The 16,472-nt window shown below is 42.3% G+C and overlaps 1 protein-coding gene across 1 annotated transcript; it reads right to left on the bottom strand.

Annotated features, from left to right (window-relative positions):
* Positions 1 to 4,957: 4,957 nt before the first annotated feature.
* GPR25 (G protein-coupled receptor 25) lies at positions 4,958 to 6,067 on the bottom strand. The gene has a single exon (XM_036753817.1). The coding sequence runs from the start codon at positions 6,065 to 6,067 to the stop codon at positions 4,958 to 4,960; it is 1,110 nt and encodes a 369-aa protein (XP_036609712.1).
* Positions 6,068 to 16,472: the final 10,405 nt, after the last annotated feature.

Below are 16,472 nucleotides of genomic sequence, written 5' to 3'. Positions count from 1 at the left end.
CTGGGTTCTAGCCTGTGTGACCTTGAACCCATCACTTAACCTCTCTGGGCCTCAGTCTCCTCATTTGCAAAATGAGGGACTTGCACGAGATAATGCCTCCTAGCTAACTTTATATCTGCCATCTTCTGATTCTCCTCTATTTGACCGTTGTTGTAACGGCAGAAAACAGTATGAGGCAACAGACGCACCCATAAAAAATCCATTACAACCAGGAACCCAAGGAGAGATGCAGAAATTCTCTGACATCATGAAAGGAAGGGGAGGAAATAACTGAGTGTTAGGAAACCCCCTAGCCCTTGATCATCCCCTCCCTCCCTCTCCCCCCAACTAACCACTCTCAGACCTTGAATAATAATAGCACTGGGTTTCTACCTCTTTATACCCTTACCACACACTTGCTGTTTTGCATCCCCTTTCCAGTCTTATTTCATACTCAAACCCTTCACTCCTCTCGGTTCCAGTCAAACCAGCCTGCTAGCCCTTTCTCGGACAGGACATTCCACCTCTGGGCCTTTGCCCTGGCTGTGCCCCATGCCTGGAATGCCCTTCCTCCTCACCTCCACCACTAGCTTCCTTCAAAGCACAGCTCTGGTGTGGCCTCCTACGGAGGGTACCCGGCGCTCCTTCCTTCCTTCACACCCTCTTGAAATCACTTTGTAACATTCGTATCTGGTAGCTCTGTGGCGATTTAGGTAGAGGGAGGGCCTTGAAGTCAGGAAAACATCAGTTCAAATCTCACACACTTCTTAGCTGTGTGAATCACTTGACCTCATTCAGCCTCAGTATCCTTTTCTGTAAAATGAGGTTAATAATAACCCCTACCGGATAGTGTTATTGTGAGGATCGAATGAGGTAACATTGTAAAGTGTCTTGCAAACCTTGAAGTGCTGTATATCATAACTATATCTGCAGCATGTATATGTATATATAGTGTATATATAATATTTCTACATAGCTATAAAGATTAGATATAGCTATCATATGTATTAATATTATACTTATATATCACACATATGTTATATATTACTTGTGTATATTACATAATACATTACATATTACTTGTGTATAGATTATATATTACATCATATTATGTTATGTTATGTTCTATTATGTTCTATTCCATTCTAGGTAATTACTTGTGTATAAATTGTATCCACCAGTGGAATATAAGCTCCTTGAGGGCAGAGATCACTTCTTTTTGTGTGTTTGTATCTCTAGTACCCCACACAGTGCCTAACACATAGTAGGTGTTTTTCAAATGTTTAATTAAATTGAATTGCATTGCAGATGAATATGACATGATTGGGGAGAACAGCTGTCCCTCTCTGAGGTAGCACCAAATGTAAAAAAGAAAAGAAAAGCAGTCATGTTAGATGAGAATTAAACAGCTTTTAAAAAGCCAGGCATCATCATCGCCATCACTATCATCATCCTCACCGTCGTCACCGTCATTATCATCACATTTATATAGTACTTTAATTTTGTAAGTTTCTCTCTGTACATTATCTCATTCGATTTTTACAACAACCCTCTTAAATACACACTACTGGCATTTGGTATTCCCTTTTGACAGATGAGGAAACTAAGACTCAGAAAGGCTATGCCATTTGTCTATTGTTGGAGCCAGGATTTGAATTCAGATCTTCCTGGTTCTAAGTCCATCCATTCTACCTTACTATGTATCTAATAGAAAGACAGAAACAAACATCTGGTCTTCTGGGCCGACTCCAATACAGGAGTGAATCTGAAAAGCCAACAAGGGCAACTTAATAATTAACTTCCTCCATCTCTGTAGCCCCACCATCTTGTTCAGAGATTCTTCAGTCGGCTTCTTGGCCAGATCAGGGTGGGAGAAGGCTGATGCTTTCAAGGAAAACACACTTCCTAAGTTTCTCTTCTGGTTCTGGTAAGGTCAAAGCTTCTTTAACGGGCAAATATATCCAAACATCAAGCTCTCCAAAACCAAAAAGGGAAGGTATAGATTGGGAGGCAGAATGAAGTAGTGGAGAAGGCAGGGGCCTTGGAGTTGGGAACGCTTGTGTTCAAATCTTGACTCAGACATTTACTACCTGTGTGACCGTGGGCAGATCACTTAACCTCAATGTGCCTCAGTTTCCCAAACTATAAAATAAGGGGTTTGAACCTGATCTCCTTCAAGGTCTTTTCTATCTCTAAATCTATGAGCCTATGGCTCAGAAAATAATTCCTAAAGCAGAGGACCTTATATGGAGATCCACAAGTTTGTATATTTTTCATTTCATTTCATTTATTTATTTACAAATTTGTTTTTTCTCAATTACACGTAAAAACAATTTTCAACATTCATTTTTAAAAATTTTGAGTTCTAAATTCTCTCCCTCTCCTCCTCCCTTCTTGTGAAAGCAAGTCATTCAATATAGGCTATACACGTGCAGTTATGTAAAACCCACTTCCATACTAGCCATCTTACAAAAGAAAACACAGCCAAAAACAACAAGAAAAATAAAGTTAAAAAAAAGTATGCCTCGATCTGCACTCAAATTTTATCAGTTCTCTCTCTGGAGGAGGACAGCACTCTTCATCTTAAGTCCTTCATAGTTGTCTTGGATCATTGCGTTGCTGAGAGTGGCTAAGTCATTCACGGTTGATCATCGTACAATATTACTGTTATCGTGTATAATGTTCTCCTGGTTCTGCTCACTTCACTATGCATCAGTTCATGTAAGTGTTCCCAAGTTTTTCTTCAAGAATCCTGTTCATCATTTCTTAGTATTCCATTACAATCATACACCACAACTTGTTCAACCATTCCCCAATTGATAGGCATCCCCCCGATTTCCAATTTTTAACCACCACAAGAAGAATTGCTATAAATATTTTTGTTCATGTAGATTCTTTTCCTTTTTCTTTGATCTCTTTGGGATTCAGAACTAGTAGTGATATTACTATACCAAAGGATATGTAGTTTTATAGTCCTTTGGGCATAATTCCAAATTGTTCTCTGTAATGGTTGGATCAGTTCCTAACTCTACCAACAGTACATTAGTATCCCAATCACTAGGTTTTTAAAAAATTTAATGACTGTATTTTAATATAATTGTTTTCTTTGCAATCCTGTGTATTTTATTTTATGCATTTAAAAACATTATTCTGAGAAGGGTCCCATAGGTTTCACCAGTCTGACAAAGGGGTCCAGGACACAATAAAAGCTAAGAACTCCTGCTCTAAACAATAAAACCATCTAAGACTTTGTACCCAATTAACACAGAATATGGAGCCAAAACTTATTTGAAGAGAAAAGTAATACATCTCATCTTCGTGGTAATTATTCCATCTTCAGATGCCTCTAAGCCATCACCTCACTACTTTTCCATCTGTAAATGTATGAAGCTCAGGATTTCTTTGGAAACCTATTTTTGACACTCAACTGGAGTCGTTCCTCTCGATTTGGTCGGGGTGTTTCCCCTGGTCCCCTGCAATGAAACTTAAACTCCTGAGGTCAACCTCAATTCTTGGATGGTTTGATTTCTGGTCAACCCATCACAGGACCCATCCCCAGAGACTCAGGTGAGTGACAGCTTCAAGCAGACAAAAAGACTGGGGGACCAGAGTTTGTAAAAACATATTTATTGTCGAGGATGGGGCAGTTCTTTGCTGGCCAGAGAACTTTATGGATTTTCTTTTGTTCCCTGGCAAAGGAAAGGAGACATGAGAGCTCGGAAATTCAGTTGCTCAGTCCAGAATTTACCTTCTCAGCAGGACCCTCCCTGCCCCACCATCCCAAATCAAGTCTGAATATTTTAGAGCCTTAGGTACTAAGGGAAGGAGAAAAGACAGAGTGAGTAAATAAACCCAGCATAGATCAAATATGATTTAACTGCAGGTTTTTGACTCTGAACCAGTTGCTTTCCCAGCTCTTCCACCCCATGCCTCAATCTCCTTGCCTATTAAACTTTTCTTACTGTTGAAGCTTCTGCGTCTATTACTTTCCTCACCATAGGGGCTCTGTTAAAAAGCTTCTGGGGAAAATCTTTCAACACCTTGGGTTGTTGCTCAGACAACAAATTCAAGGGCCCAGGTTCTTTGGAAGCCTAGGCTTCTAAAGAAACTAGCCAAGGACTAGGGGTAGCCCAGAGAAGGAAAGATGACTGTGGTTCTGCAGAGCTCTGAAAACAAAAAGGTGATGAGCGACCGACTAATTGTCTTGGTTTGATCCAGTGCAGCTGTGCCTGACCTCAGGACACCCTGAAATACCACAAAAACACAAAGATTGCCATGGAGGGGAGGGTGAGTGATGAGTGAGAGCTAGGCAAGAAGGGGAATAGAGGATAGGGCAGGGCAGAGATTACAGTCTCCAGCCAACAATATCAGTTATGTGGGATTGGCGATGGGAGGGGAAGGTGCACAGGAATCATACTGATCTCTAAGATTGAGGGCAAAACCAGAGGTAGGAGTCTGGCTTTGGTATTCTGGGATATTCTGGTCAAATAAGATAACGTATGTAAAGCAAACCTTTTTGCAAACCTTAAAACACGATATAAATGCAAACTATTATTGTTAGTGGTTATTATGTTCTGATCCCATCTGGCATTTTGGTAGAAAGAGAAACCAGAAAGTATAGAGAATAAAATTCATTACCACAGCTACAACAATGCTGCACGACTTCTGGTTGTGGGATTCTCTGGGTCAGTTATTTTCAGTGCCAATGACCAATCTCCTCTTCAACAGAAGGGACAGTGAAGACAATGGTCCCCAGGTCCAAATAGGGACTGAGAGGAAAGTGTTTCCCAGCTACCCTGGGCTGGCAAAGGGTGCCCTGGAGAAACAGAGGCTTGCAGGAATCCAGGCAGAGGAGCTAGAGCTGTTTGCTTTGAGAAAAGACATCTAGAAAACAGGAATGGCTGTGTTACCTGCCCTCTTGTTAGCTGCTCCTTCCTATTTTTCGGTGCTCCTGCTTCCTGCATCCCCTCTCTTTCTTTCATGGATTCCGGAGTAAGGAAAGCCTAAGGGCCAGGCGGGTGTTCCGTGGCCATCCCAAGGCCCAGCCTTGGAATATGGAACTGTCCCCCCCTGAGAGAGAGGAGGTTGAGCTCACTCTGCTGGGCAGGGGAGGGTGATTCTTCTTGCATGCCCCATGAGCTCGAGCCCGGAAGGATCGATCCAGAAGTAGGTAGATGATGGGGTTGGCGCTACTGTTGACAAAGGCAAGGCAGGTAGAGAGAGTGAGGCCCCAGCGCAGTACCAGAAGCAACGGGCAGTCTAAAGGCAGAGTCCTCAGGTGGGCAATGTGGAAAAAGGTCTTCAGGATGCTAAACGGGAGCCAAGAGCAGGTGAAGGTACCCACGATGGCAAAGATGATCCTGAGGGAGTTCTTCCGGCCCCGGCCCAGGTGGGGAGGGTTCCAGAGACGTTGAGAGATGAGGGAGTAGCAGAAAATGATGATACCCAGGGGGAGGACAAAAGTGAGGAAGAGGACCAGGAGGCTGAGCCACTGGAAGATATCAGTAGGTTCATCTCCGCACAGGCTGCCTGGACCCACTGGCATGGGTAGCAGTTTTCTATAGACCAAGGAGGGAACACCAGCCAGAATGGAGATGGTCCAGATCACACCACATGTTGTCAGCATGCAGCCCCGGTTCCGAAGAGGCCTAGCATCCAGGAGTTTCACCACAGCTAAGTATCGATCCACACTCATGCCAGTCAAGAGCAGGATACTGGCACATCGAGTCACTGCAATAATAAAACTGCTGACCTTGCACAGGCCCTCTCCAAAGGTCCAGTGGCCACCCAGTCCTGCAGCTGTGGCCCAGAATGGTAGCGTGACCACAAACATCAGGTCAGCCATAGCCAGGTGGAGCACAAAGGTATCCACAAGCCTCCGGGGGCCTTGCTGCCCAGCCAGCAGCCAAACCACAAAGGAGTTGCCCACCAGCCCCACCCCAAAGGCAGCCAGGTAGAGGAGGGGTATAAAAATATGGCCATAGGGGAGGTCAGGAGTGGGACAGAACATTAGCTCCCCATAGTCCCCTGACCACTCATAGTTTTCATCTCCCTCTCCAGGGGTGGGGCTCCAGGATTCTGTTGTCATGATGGCCAGCTTGTCTAGATGGACTCTCAGCCTTGGGGCTTAGATGTTCTAAAATGACATCTCAGGCAGCTAGTTTAGGTGTTTGCTTCAGGGCTCATTCCCCTGCCACCTCCCTTCCTGCTACCCCAGCTTAAAGAAGGGGGTTGGAGAGGGGTGGAGATAGAAGTGGGTGGAGAAAGAGCTTGTAGAAGAGAAAGATAAAGAGGAGCTAAACCAATCATCTGACTAATGAAGGCAAAGAGTGGGTCTGGTTTGAAGGACCTTGGGTCATGAGTGCCGCAAGAGGAGGGTGGACTGAAGATGGAACAGGGATGGATTTCAGGGTTATTTCACACCTAGACTCAGAGGAGATTGGAGGACTTTCACCCTGTATTTTCTCCACATCCTCAGAAAGGCCACAGTCAGTCAATAAAACATTTATTAAGCACTTACTGTGTGCCAAGATCTATGCTAAGTACTGGGGATACAAAGAAATTCGAAAGCCAGCCCCTATTCTCAAGGAGTTAAGTATAACATTTAACAGCTACATACAAACAAGCTCTGTGCAGGGTAAATTGGAAATAATCAACAGAGGGAAAGCACCAGAAGAAAGGGAGATTGGGAAAGGCTCCCCGTAGAAGGTGGGATTTTAGCTGGGACCTGAAGGAAGCCAGGGAAGCCTGGAGGTGGAGATGAGGAGGGAGAGAATTCCAGGCATGGGAGTCAGCCAGTGAAAATGCCCAGATGTTTTTTTTTTCCTTACTCATGGTTTTGTTTTGATTCTTTTTTTCACAACGTGACTAATACGGAAATATGTTTATTATGATTGTGCATGTATAGCCTATGTCAGATTGCATGCCATCTTGGGGGGGGGAGAGGCGAAGGAGGGGGGAAAATTTTAGAACTCAAAATCTTATAAAAATGAGTGTTGGAAACTAAAAATTAATGAATGAATGAATGAATGAATAAAAGAAAATGCCCAGAGTTTAAGATTGAGTATCTTCTTGGAGGGACAGCCAGGAAGCCAGTGTCACTGGGAAGGTATACAGGTTAAGGAGACTATAAAGGTGATAGGAGTGGTTCAGGGGAGGAGGGGAGAGCTCATTAAGGGCTTTGAATGCCAAACACAGGTTGATGCCAGAGGTGATAGGGAGCCACTGGAGTTTATTGAATAGTGAGGGTGAAATGGACAGACCTGTGCAGTGCTGGGAGTTGGGAGTCTTGACTGCTAGCTTACAATTGTTAGGTAATTCACTTTATCTCTCAATGCTCTTGCCTATCAAATGGGTATAAGGACCTAACCTTGTTTGGTTGTCCTGAGGATCAAGTGAAATCATAGATGTGAAAACACATTGAAAAAATCAAATATTGAGACAGCTAGGTGGCACAGTAGAGAGAGCCCCAGCCCTGGAGTTAGGAGGACCTGAATTCAAATCCAGCCTCAGATGCTTACTAGCCATGTGACCCTGGACAAGGCACTTAAACCCCAAATGCCTAAAAAAAAAAAAAATCAAGTGTCCTCTGTTGAAATGTCAGGGACCCGTTATGTAATTGCTGGGTGCTGTTGACAATTTTTTTTCCCATTTTTGAAAATGAGGAGCCATCATTGAAGTCAGGATCCCTCATGAGAGGCACAGGGAAGATGGGATAGTGGAGAAAGCAGTGCCTTGGGAAGTAGAGGCTTGGGACTGAATCCTGACTCTTCTCTATATCACTTGTATGACCTTGGGCAAGTCATTTCTACAGTTTCATTATGTATAAAATGATGGGGCTGGACTAGGTGAGTGGTTCTCATGCTATGGGCTTTGGAATGATTGCAAAGGATCCATCTCAGTCAGTGATTCAACATAGCAAATAAGCAGACATTCCCGCTGGAGTCTCACTGAATAATGTCTCACATACCCATGTGTTACTGCTTTTCAAATGTAGGCAGATGGTGTTGTGATGAATCAGCATTCAAATTCATTAGTGAGGGGTAGCTAGGTGGAGTAATGAGTAGAGTGCCAGCCCTGGAGTCAGGAGGACCTGAGTTCAAATCTGCCCTCAGACACTTGACAGCTAGTGTGACCTTGGGCAAGTCACTTAACCCCAAGTGCCCTGCCTTCCTGCCTCCAAAAAAAAAAACCCAAAAACAAATTCCTTAATGAATCAAGATTATTATTTTATATATTATATAATACATTATATAATAAACATTAAATATGATATACAAAAATAACAATACATTATGTTATATATAAAGAACAAATATAATAAATTATATTATACTTACATTAAATATAAAATGCAACTATAACTCACTATATTATAAATTATTAAATATACTATATAAATATACAAATATTATGTAAATAGATAACATATATTACATATATAATATATAAATATATAAATACTATATAAAATATTTATGTATAATATGCATATATTATGAATACTTTAAATATAGATATATTTATAAAATTTATTTTATATATAATTTATATATACAATATATTTATATATCATTATAAAATTATTAAAATAAATTCATAAAAGCATGAATGAATTCATAGTAGAGCCATAATACTGGAAGAAACCACAGAGAACATCTAATCCAACTCCATTGTTTTATAGCTGAGAAAACTGAGACCCAGAGATAATAAAATGGTTTACACAAAGTAAATTGGGATTTGAACCCAGGTTCTCTTAGTCCAAAGTACACTCATTTTCCACTAGACCATGCTATATAACTCCTGGCTTTTAATCCTAATATTTTTTTTTCCTCAATCAATAGATTCCAATAGTACAAATCCTATCGTGTGTGGTGGGGAAGTGGGATAAAGTTTTGTGTTGTTTCGCATTAAATATGGTCCTTCTGCTGGACAAAGTTGAGAACCACCGATCCAGATGATCTGTGAGATCTCTTCCCACTCTGAATCCTGTGATTTTAGGACCCTTCCGCCGCACCCTCCATCTTTTACTCAGGAAATGGATTCTCCTGTCCTTTTCTGAGAGGCAGGATTGTTCCTTGAGGGGCCTTGCCTCTGCACTGTTGGCCCCAGGTCCATTTGCCACAGCCTGAGGAGCACTGACTCAGGAATCAGAGGACAATCCTAGCTTTGATGCTTACTTCCTATCAGGGGCGTACAGCTCCAACCGGCTTACAAGAGACACTTATTTCATTTTAAACATAGGCATGGGAAGAATTACAAATTAGGGCTTGATTTACTGTTCTGTTGATTGTCTAGACAAGAAAGCAGTGGAGAAAATGTTAGTAATAGAGATTAATAAAAGTGTGTCAAGCATACATTTTTTTCTTCCTGGAGAGCTGGCCTCACCTTTGAAATTTACTACTGTGTGAGTTTGGGTAATTAAGTAACATGAAAAGTCTACTATGTACCAGTTTGTTTTTCAGCCATGCCCAACTCTTCATGACCCCTTTGGGGTTTTCCTGGCAGAGATAAAGAATCGGTTTGCCACTTCCTTCTCCAGCTCATTTTACAGATGAGAAGCTGGGGCAAACAGGCTGAAGTGACTTGCCCAGGGTTCCACAGCTAGTAACTGTCTGGGGCCAGATTTGAACTCAGATTTTTCTGACTCCAGGGCTGCCATTCTATCCACTGTGCCACCTAGCTGCCCCTCACTATGTGCCAGACATTATTCTAAATAAGTGTATAGATATATAAGTACAAATAAGACAGTCCCTGCCTGCAAGATGTTTACATTCCAGTAGAGGAAGACAATATAGATGGGCAAACAAGAACTGGAAAGAGAGGTAAGAGAAGGGCAGGGGTATGCTGGTAAATGTTTAACAACTGAATTTCTGGGAAAAAATATATATGTACAACATACCCGTCAAATTGGCATTATTAACATTTTCTTTTTTACTTTCTTAAGTCTAGACAATCAACAAAACAATAACTCAAGTCTTGATCTGTACTTTGCCAATTTCTGATGTGTAAATGCTCACACTGAAAATTTAACAATCAGGTTTTTTTCTGAGCTGGTTTGAGCTGGCTCCAGCACCCCCACCCCCAGCCCAGGAGGTGGGATATAACAGGGGGTATGCACCACAGGCCTATATGCATGGTAAGCCCAGGCCTGGGTGAGATAAGAATGAAAGCTCTCTGATTAGGTCCAGGCTCCCAAACCTGTCACAGGAGAAGGAGGAGGAGGAGACTGGAGAGAAAATGGTGCATCTTGGAGACGGCCGGGAAATCACAACCTCTCTGCATTTTGGCTTTCTTGGCTTTAAAATGAAGGAGCTGGATCAGTTGGCTCCTAAGGCGCCTTCCAGTTTTGGTTCCTGTGGCTTCACCCTGTGACATGTTTTTATGCTCAGAACCACAGACCTTAATCATGCCTCGTGGGTGGACAAGTCTCAGTTCTGTTAATTACAGGGATGTGAGTAATTCAGAATGGTAGATGGTATCCTGTTAGCACCAATTTTAATAACTGAAATTTATTAAAGTTTAAGAGGCATTTACCTAATTATCCCATTCGATCCCCAAACTCTTCCTACTTGGGTCACAGCCACAGTTGATAGAGAGGCAATGTGAATGAGTGAAAAGGTGATTGTTAAGGGATTGGCACTGAGGATACAAATAAAGACCCTGCCCTCAAGGAGCTTACGTTCTTTTAAAAATTAAATTGTATTTTATTTTCAGATTCTCATCCTCTTTCGCCCTCCTCTCTCCTCTCCCCACCCCAAAATGAGAAATCAAGAGGAATAAACCCCTGCTACAGACCTTATAGTCAGATAAGACAAATTCTCACATTGGCCATGTTCAAAAAAATAAATTGGAAATCTTTATTTGAAGCCCATCACCTCTCTGTCAGGATGTGGGTGTCATGTTTCATTTTGTGTCCTCTGGGTTTGTGGCTGGTCATTGTGTTGATTGGCATTCCTAAGTTTTTCAAAGTTGCGTGGTTTATAATATTGCTGTTACTGTATAAATTGTTCCGAGAGCTTACAGTCTAATGGGAGGGACAACATATATGGAGGCATGGGGGCCGGGGAAGGAAGTTATGGTCTGGGGAATCATAGGGACAGTGAGTGGCACTCATTGACAGGCCGTTTCCGGAGGAAATATCAGTGCTCATAGGGTTACAGTTCTCAGAGCAAGAGGTGGAAAGGGAGCAATGGGGTGGGGGTGACACAGGTAGGGTGGAAAATGGCCCGGGTGTTCAGAACTGATTGGCCTTGCTCTCCATGGTCAAGGTAGATTGGAGAGTGAAATAGCAACATAGCTCCAGGGCAAAAAATATAGTCTCATATGGGAGGGCAGCTAGGCAGCACGGTAAAAAGAATGCCAGGCCTGGAGTCAGGAGGACCTGAGTTCAAATCCAACTTCAGACTCTTACTAGCTGTGTGACCCTGGGAAAATCACTTAACTTTGTTTGCCTCAGTTTCTCATCTGTGAAATGAGCTGGAGAAGGAAATGGCAAACCACTCCAGTGTCTTTGCCAAGAAAACTCCAAATGGGGTCACAGAGTCAGACCCGAATAAAAACGACTAAACAACAGTGTGTGTGTATATACATGTATACATATATATATGTATATGTGTATGTGTATGTATGTATGTATGTATATGTGTATATATGCATATAGTATTTATTTAGTGGGACTATATATGTGTATATCTATATAGTTAATGGAATTATATACATATAGCTTGATTAACTAGCAAGAGTTCCTCAACATTGGAAATTCTTATCAGAGTTCTTTTCCTAATGGTTGCTATGTCACAATCACTATATACAATAGCGTCTTTCTTTCTGATTCTCTCCTGTGCATCCATTCCTGCCATTCTTTTCAGTAGATACTCTATCATATGAATGGTTTTCTCAGGTCAGTGTTAAAATGAGTCTGCATTCCCAAAGCCCACACCAACTGACAGAGAGGGAAGACAGCCGTGCCACATGCTGAGGAGACAAGGGAAGCAGATCTACAGAATGGATATAGGCTAATCTTTGTCCCACTTGGGGTGATTTACCATAAGGTTAAAGGTGAAGCTGAGTTAACTGTCCTCAGAATCAGAGCTGCAACTATGCCTGGTGCAGATTCAATTGGGGTTGGTGGGGTAGTGGAAATATGGAAGGAGAGCCTGAATCTTAGTATAGTCAGGTCAGGAGAGAGGGTGGCTGTCCTTCAGACACTATGGAGGTTGGTGGGAAGACCTTGAAAGACACATAGGTGAGATTTAGGGATGTTAGCGTTGTAGGAAGGAAGTATCCCCACTGCCACCATGCTGGCACCTTGGAGCTAAGCATCTCTACTTATGACTGCTAGGAAAGCTCCCTTGGGAAGGGGACCCTACGGCTATTCTCTCTCGCTGGCATCTAAACTCCTTCATGGTGTTGTTTCATTTCCCAGAAACAAAACCCTACAAGTATCGATTACATTTGATCTTCTCTAGTGCTTCAGAAGATGATGACTCTGCTTCTCTCGGTGATTCATAACTCCACAAATCTGTGTCTCATTGTTACTAATGGCTTATCACTGCATCCTTGGGGACTCACCACCTTCAGCCCCTATTCCCTAGACATGGAAATGGATATAAAACATTTGCCTGAGTGTCCAAAAATGGGTCAGAAGCAGAATTAGAACCCAGAACTCCTGCTGCTTTCTCACTGCCAACTCAACTGGGTGCTTCTCAGATTCAGAGAATGGGGACAACTATGATCTGGCACCTAGAGGGCATGAGTGATCCTGAAAGCCAGAAATGAGTAGAGAGGAAACTGCTAGGGAAATTGGTCTGGGTGGTTCGATCAGTTTAAAAGGGGAAGAAGATAGTTTTAGAATAGAGAAACAACTAGATACAACCAACACAGAGTTATGATTCCTGTTGGGGACCTAGCCTTTTGCCTCCTATGAGTTTATGGTCCAAATTCTAGGGCAGGGTTTTCCTAGGGCAGTGGGGTTGATCCACAGGGCCTGTGAGAGCTTCTATACTTAGGTATTAAAAAATAAATTTTATTGATGGACTTTGTTTTTATATCAGTCACTTCCAGATATAATTAAAGGTCACCCTCCTCCCCAATCAGCCCTCCATTGTAACAAAGGAAGACAGTTAAGCAAAATCAACTCACCGTGATTAGTAGAATGTGCGATATTTGGCACTCATAGCTTCCCACCTTTCTATTTACAAGTGGGAGGTGCTTCCTCCTCTCTGGAGCCAGGACCAGTCATAACAATTATTCAATATCCAGCTCATTTTGGTATTCTTTCTGTTACTTTAGTCATTGTGTATAGTTCTTCTAGTTCTATTTCATTTGACATACAACTCATATTTCTCTGATCTACACTCAATTTTTCTAAGCCAAGGAAGTATCCACAATTGCCCGACCTTCCAGGGTCACACACAGCCTGAGCTATAGGGGATTGTGTTCCTCCTTCTCATCAGGCTGTCTCAGACTACCCCAAGACGGATTTTTTTTGTTTCCTGCTCATACCAACATATTGGCTCCTAGGGGACAGAAGGGGTTTAGGGGAAAAAAGTCAACAAAACCAATTCTTTTTTCTTGGCACCACTGATGAAGAGTCAGCAGGGATTCCCAGATTATGCTAATGTGGCTTTAGAATGCCGTATCTGAGCCTATGTTCTTCTCTTTATTGCTGTTTCATTTGCCTACCTGCCTGGAATGTCTCCATGATTTTCTCTCTCTATCCAAACCCATTCTTCCTTCAAATCTCTGCTCTTCACCTCCAGAAAGCCTCAGCCAATACTCCTAAGCCCCACATCTATCAGAGAATTTGAGAGTGGGAAGGGACCTAAGACACTATCGAACACAATCCCATCATTCTACTGAAGAGTCAACTGGTGTCCAGAGAAGGACAGGAACTTGCCCAAGATTATAATTCGTCTAGTAGCAGAATTAGGATGAGAACCTAGGGGTCCCAATTCCCAGTTCAGAGCTCCTTCTTCTAGTCTGCACTGCCTTGTCTAGACTGTTTCCTCAGCTATCAAATTGTGGTTGGACTGGAGGATCGTAGAGGTCCCTGTGAGCTACCAACATTCTATGACCCAATGACAATTTCCCACTTGGTCACATAATATGTACTCTTTCAGTTTTTCGTGTGTATAAGTTTTCACTCCCCAAGAAGATAGGTTCCTTAAAGGAAAAGACTGTGAGATAGATGGACAGATATAGATGAGTGTATGTATGTGTGTATATCTACATATACACATACACGTGTGTATATAAATATACATGTGCATATATGTGTGTATATATGTGCACATGTATATAAGTGTGTGTATATGTGTGTGCATCTGTATATATGTATGTGTTTGTATATACACACATACATATACATACACACATACACATACATACATATACACACATACACACATACATATACACATATACATATATACATATATATGTGTGTGTGTGTGTGTATAAACATGACCCAGTCTGGCATATACATTGTGACATATATTCACCATAATATATAAATATTATATAGTATACACACATATTTATAAATATGTGTATTTTTCCTGTAATATCTAGAACAGTTTTAAGTATGAAGTAAACATTCAACAAATAACTGTCAAGTAATTTAGAGTAGCAAGACTACCTTCCTGTGCCTGGCTCAGGGAGATATATTAAGACAGCCATAGGGCTGGTGTGGATTTAGTCCCCTGCTGGCCATTTTCTATGGCAAACCTGCCAACCTGATGACCACCATCACCTAAACCACATGTGTTTGTGAGGCATGTTGGAGCCCTAGCACCATGGGAAAGGGCAACAGACATAGGGCAGAATCAAATCCCAGCTCTGTTTCTTAGTGACTCTGGGCCAATCTCCGCACTTCTACGGGCTTTTGTCTCAGTCGGATGGGTTGGACCTTCCAGCTCTCAATGTGTGACCTTATGATCTCATAGTGCTCTTTATTCCCCTGAATGTTGAACTGACCCATAAGAGTCTATACTAAGGTAGACAGGTACACAATAGGTACGCAGATAAATATATGCAAAATATAGAGGGAATAAATAAAAAATAATATCGGGGCTGGGATAATCACTGGCAACTAGGAGGATCAGGAAAGGCCACCCAAAGGAAATGGCACCTGACCTGTGCCTTGAAGAAAGCTAGAGATTTTAAAAGGTAAATTGAGGAGGGGGAGCATTTCAAGCATAGGAAACAGACTGTAGAATGGATGTCATGGAGAAAATGTAGCCCCCAAAGGTCAAAGCCAGTCCTGGATTCCAGTCAGTCAAGCAAAGGCTGCTTTCTGCAATCCCATCTCTACCCCCTCCATAATAATAATTCTAAACCTTTGAACTGGGAATTAGGGGTCCTGGGCTTTGTTCCTAATTACTGAAAGTCCACCAGGGAGGGTTTCATCACTCCAGGGATACTCCAGGGTTCTTTGAAAGCCCTTTCAACCTATCTATCCAGAAAGATTGTGCCACATCCCCAAACTGGTCGGCTGTTCCCTGGGCATGACATTCCATTTCCTTTGCAGTCTGTCACCTATGCTTGAAATGCTCCCCCTCCTCAAATTTACTTTTAAAGATCTCTAGCTTTCTTCAAGGCACAGGTCAAATGCCATTTCCTGTGGGTGGCCCTTCCTGATCCTCCTTGTCACTAGTGATCTCCCCAGCCCCTAATATTATTTTTTATTTATTCCCTCTATATTTTACATATATTTATCTGTGTATCTATTGCTTCCCCTTAGTAGACTGAAGTGGTGAAGTGGTGCATTAGACAGAATGTTGGGCTTGAAGTCAGGAAGACCCAAGCTCAAATCCAACCTCACATACTAGTTTTGTGATCCTGGGTAAGTCACATAACTGTTTGCCTCAGTTTCCTCAACTGTAAAATGTAGATAGTAACAGCATCCACCTTTGAGGGGTTGCTGTGGGGATCAAATAAAAGAATATTTGAAAAGTATCTGTATAAAAGTAAGCACTGTATAAATGCTTATTCTCTTCCCTTCCTAAAATGTAAACTTGCTGAGAGGAGGAATAGGTTCATTCTTATTTATATTGTCAGTCCCTAAACCAGCAGAATCCCTAGCATGTGAAAGGTGCTTAATAAATGCTTGTTAAAATGAATTAAATTCCTAAGGTAGAAGAGTGAGTTGTAAGGGCCTGATCCTTCGGACATTGTCTCCCTAGCTCTGTGTTTTGAAGGGAAGACCTTCCCATCTTGGTTAGTGACCACCTTGAATGGGCTCCCATGCTGCCAAGAAACAGGACCATAGGACCACCGATTTCGAGCTGGGTGGGCCCTTAGAAGTCAAGGAGTCCACCAGCTTACAGACAAGGAAGCTGTGGCTCAGAGGCGTTGTGCATAGCCCAAGGACACAAGGTGAGGTGTCTTGCCGGTACAGAGTTGTTTGCATGGCATCTCCCCCATTAGCACGGGAGCTTCTCAAGGACAGTGACCAGGCTTTCGCTCTGCAGGCCCCGGCACTTGATTGA

Source organism: Trichosurus vulpecula, chromosome 4 (genome assembly GCF_011100635.1).
Source record: "Trichosurus vulpecula isolate mTriVul1 chromosome 4, mTriVul1.pri, whole genome shotgun sequence".
NCBI lineage: Eukaryota > Metazoa > Chordata > Mammalia > Diprotodontia > Phalangeridae > Trichosurus > Trichosurus vulpecula.
Note: the sequence above shows the minus strand (reverse complement) of the source record. Positions and strands in the feature narration are given on the sequence as shown.

Bases quoted from the DNA above. Each gene is read 5' to 3' on its own strand.
- GPR25 (XM_036753817.1), bottom strand. From the start codon at position 6,067: ATGACAACAGAATCCTGGAGCCCCACCCCTGGAGAGGGAGATGAAAAC.